The following is a 1952-nucleotide window of genomic DNA, read 5'->3' as shown; positions in this document are numbered from 1 at the left end:
CTCTCTTTCGTTTCATTTCCAACTTTTCAACAGCCATTTTTCTTGAATCTCGATGACAGAATCAAAAAGGTACATTACTTCAGAAGAGCTCAAAAATCACAAGAAACCGGGGGATCTGTGGATTTCTATTCAGGGGAAGGTGTATGATGTTTCAGAATGGGTGAATAATCACCCAGGTGGTGAGCACCCACTCCTGAATCTCGCCGGCCAAGATGCAACTGATGCATTTGTTGCTTTTCATCCAGGCAGTGCCTGGAAATATCTTGATAAATTCTTCAATGGATTTTACTTAGAAGATTATTCTATTTCTGATACGTCCAAGGATTATAGGAAGCTAGTTTATGAGTTTTCAAAAATGGGGCTTTTTGACAAGAAAGGGCATACTGTTTTCTTCACTATGTGTTCGATAATAATCCTTTTTGCTGTGAGTGTTTACGGTGTTCTTTGCTGTGAGAACACGTTGGTGCATTTGATTTCCGGTGGTTTAATGGGATTTCTTTGGATCCAGAGTGGTTGGCTTGGTCATGATTCTGGGCATTACCAGATTATGCTAACACCAGGGCTTAACAGATTTGCTCAAGTTCTTACAGGAAATTGCCTTGCAGGTATCAGCATTGAGTGGTGGAAATGGAACCACAATTCGCACCACATTGCTTGCAATAGTCTTGATTATGATCCTGATCTTCAACACATGCCCTTTTTCGCAGTTTCGTCCAAACTTTTTAGCTCTATCACTTCTTATTTCTATGATAGGAAAATGAATTTTGATTCTTTTGCTAGATTCTTGGTCAGTAACCAGCATTTCACATTTTATCCTGTTATGTGTTTTGCCAGGATTAATTTGTGGGGACAATCATTCGCTCTCCTATTATCTGATAGAAAAGTTCCTAATAGAATTCAAGAATTTTTGGGATTGCTAGTGTTCTGGATTTGGTACCCTTTGCTTGTTTCTTGTTTACCAAATTGGGGTGAAAGATTAATGTTTGTCATAGCCAGTTTTACCATATGTGGGATTCAACATGTTCAGTTCTGTTTAAACCATTTCTCATCAAGTGTTTATGTTGGACCTCCTAAAGGAAATGACTGGTTTGAAAAGCAAACAAATGGGACTCTTGGGATAAATTGTTCATCTTGGATGGATTGGTTTCATGGTGGATTACAATTTCAGGTTGAACATCATTTGTTTCCTAGGTTACCTCGGTGCCATCTTAGGAAAATCTCCCCTTTCGTCAAGGAATTGTGCAAGAAACATGGATTGCCTTACGATTGTGCATCATTCTGGGAGGCTAATGTTATGACAATAAGGACTCTGAAAAATGCGGCGTTGCAGGCTCGGGATTTTACAAAGCCAGTTCCGACGAATTTAGTCTGGGAAGCTGTCAACACTCATGGTTGAGATTGAAGAAGCTTTTGCAGAACTTTCATTTGTTTCTTTATCTTCTACTTGGATGTTGTTTCCCTATTTTATAATGCATTATGTTTTGTTTTAGTACTATAATTCAAAGCTTCAAATATTTTGTTGCTGATCTGCACATTTCAATTTCCTGTTTTCTATGTTTCGTGAATTATGCTGGAACAATAGGATTAAGATCATGTTTGACTAAGTGTAAAATGTTTACTACTTTATATATTACCACAACAGAAATAATTGGAGCCAAGAATAAGCATCCAAAACAACAGAACTTATCAGCAAGCTAGTAACACACTAATTTTTCCCTGATTGCAATCTCTCTCATAAGTTACTGGGTTCATAACCGACTCATTCGTGTAAGATTGTTGCGGCCCTCCTGTCAAGCTCGACTCACGTTAAATGCATTTCTAGCTTGGCCTACCTCAGCCCACAAGCCGGACCCATGACGGTGCCAAATCCCTTCCCAGAATTCCAATCATCAAACTTTTGCGCTCTAAAACTTTCGTCATTTTGAGTTATGCTCTAATATCATGTTAAGATT

The 1952-nt window shown here is 38.4% G+C and overlaps 1 protein-coding gene across 1 annotated transcript; it reads left to right on the top strand.

Moving 5' to 3' along the window:
- Nucleotides 1-6: 6 nt before the first annotated feature.
- On the top strand, nucleotides 7-1540 carry LOC111373557 (acyl-lipid (9-3)-desaturase-like). The gene has a single exon (XM_022996106.1). The coding sequence runs from the start codon at nucleotides 53-55 to the stop codon at nucleotides 1394-1396; it is 1344 nt and encodes a 447-aa protein (XP_022851874.1). The 5' UTR covers nucleotides 7-52; the 3' UTR covers nucleotides 1397-1540.
- Nucleotides 1541-1952: the final 412 nt, after the last annotated feature.

The sequence above is a fragment of the Olea europaea genome, unplaced genomic scaffold, assembly GCF_002742605.1.
Source record: "Olea europaea var. sylvestris unplaced genomic scaffold, O_europaea_v1 scaffold1142, whole genome shotgun sequence".
NCBI classification, from domain to species: domain Eukaryota; kingdom Viridiplantae; phylum Streptophyta; class Magnoliopsida; order Lamiales; family Oleaceae; genus Olea; species Olea europaea.
Note: the sequence above shows the minus strand (reverse complement) of the source record. Positions and strands in the feature narration are given on the sequence as shown.

Excerpts from the sequence above, each read along its gene's own strand:
- LOC111373557 (XM_022996106.1), top strand. The coding sequence starts at position 53 with ATGACAGAATCAAAAAGGTACATTACTTCAGAAGAGCTCAAAAATCAC.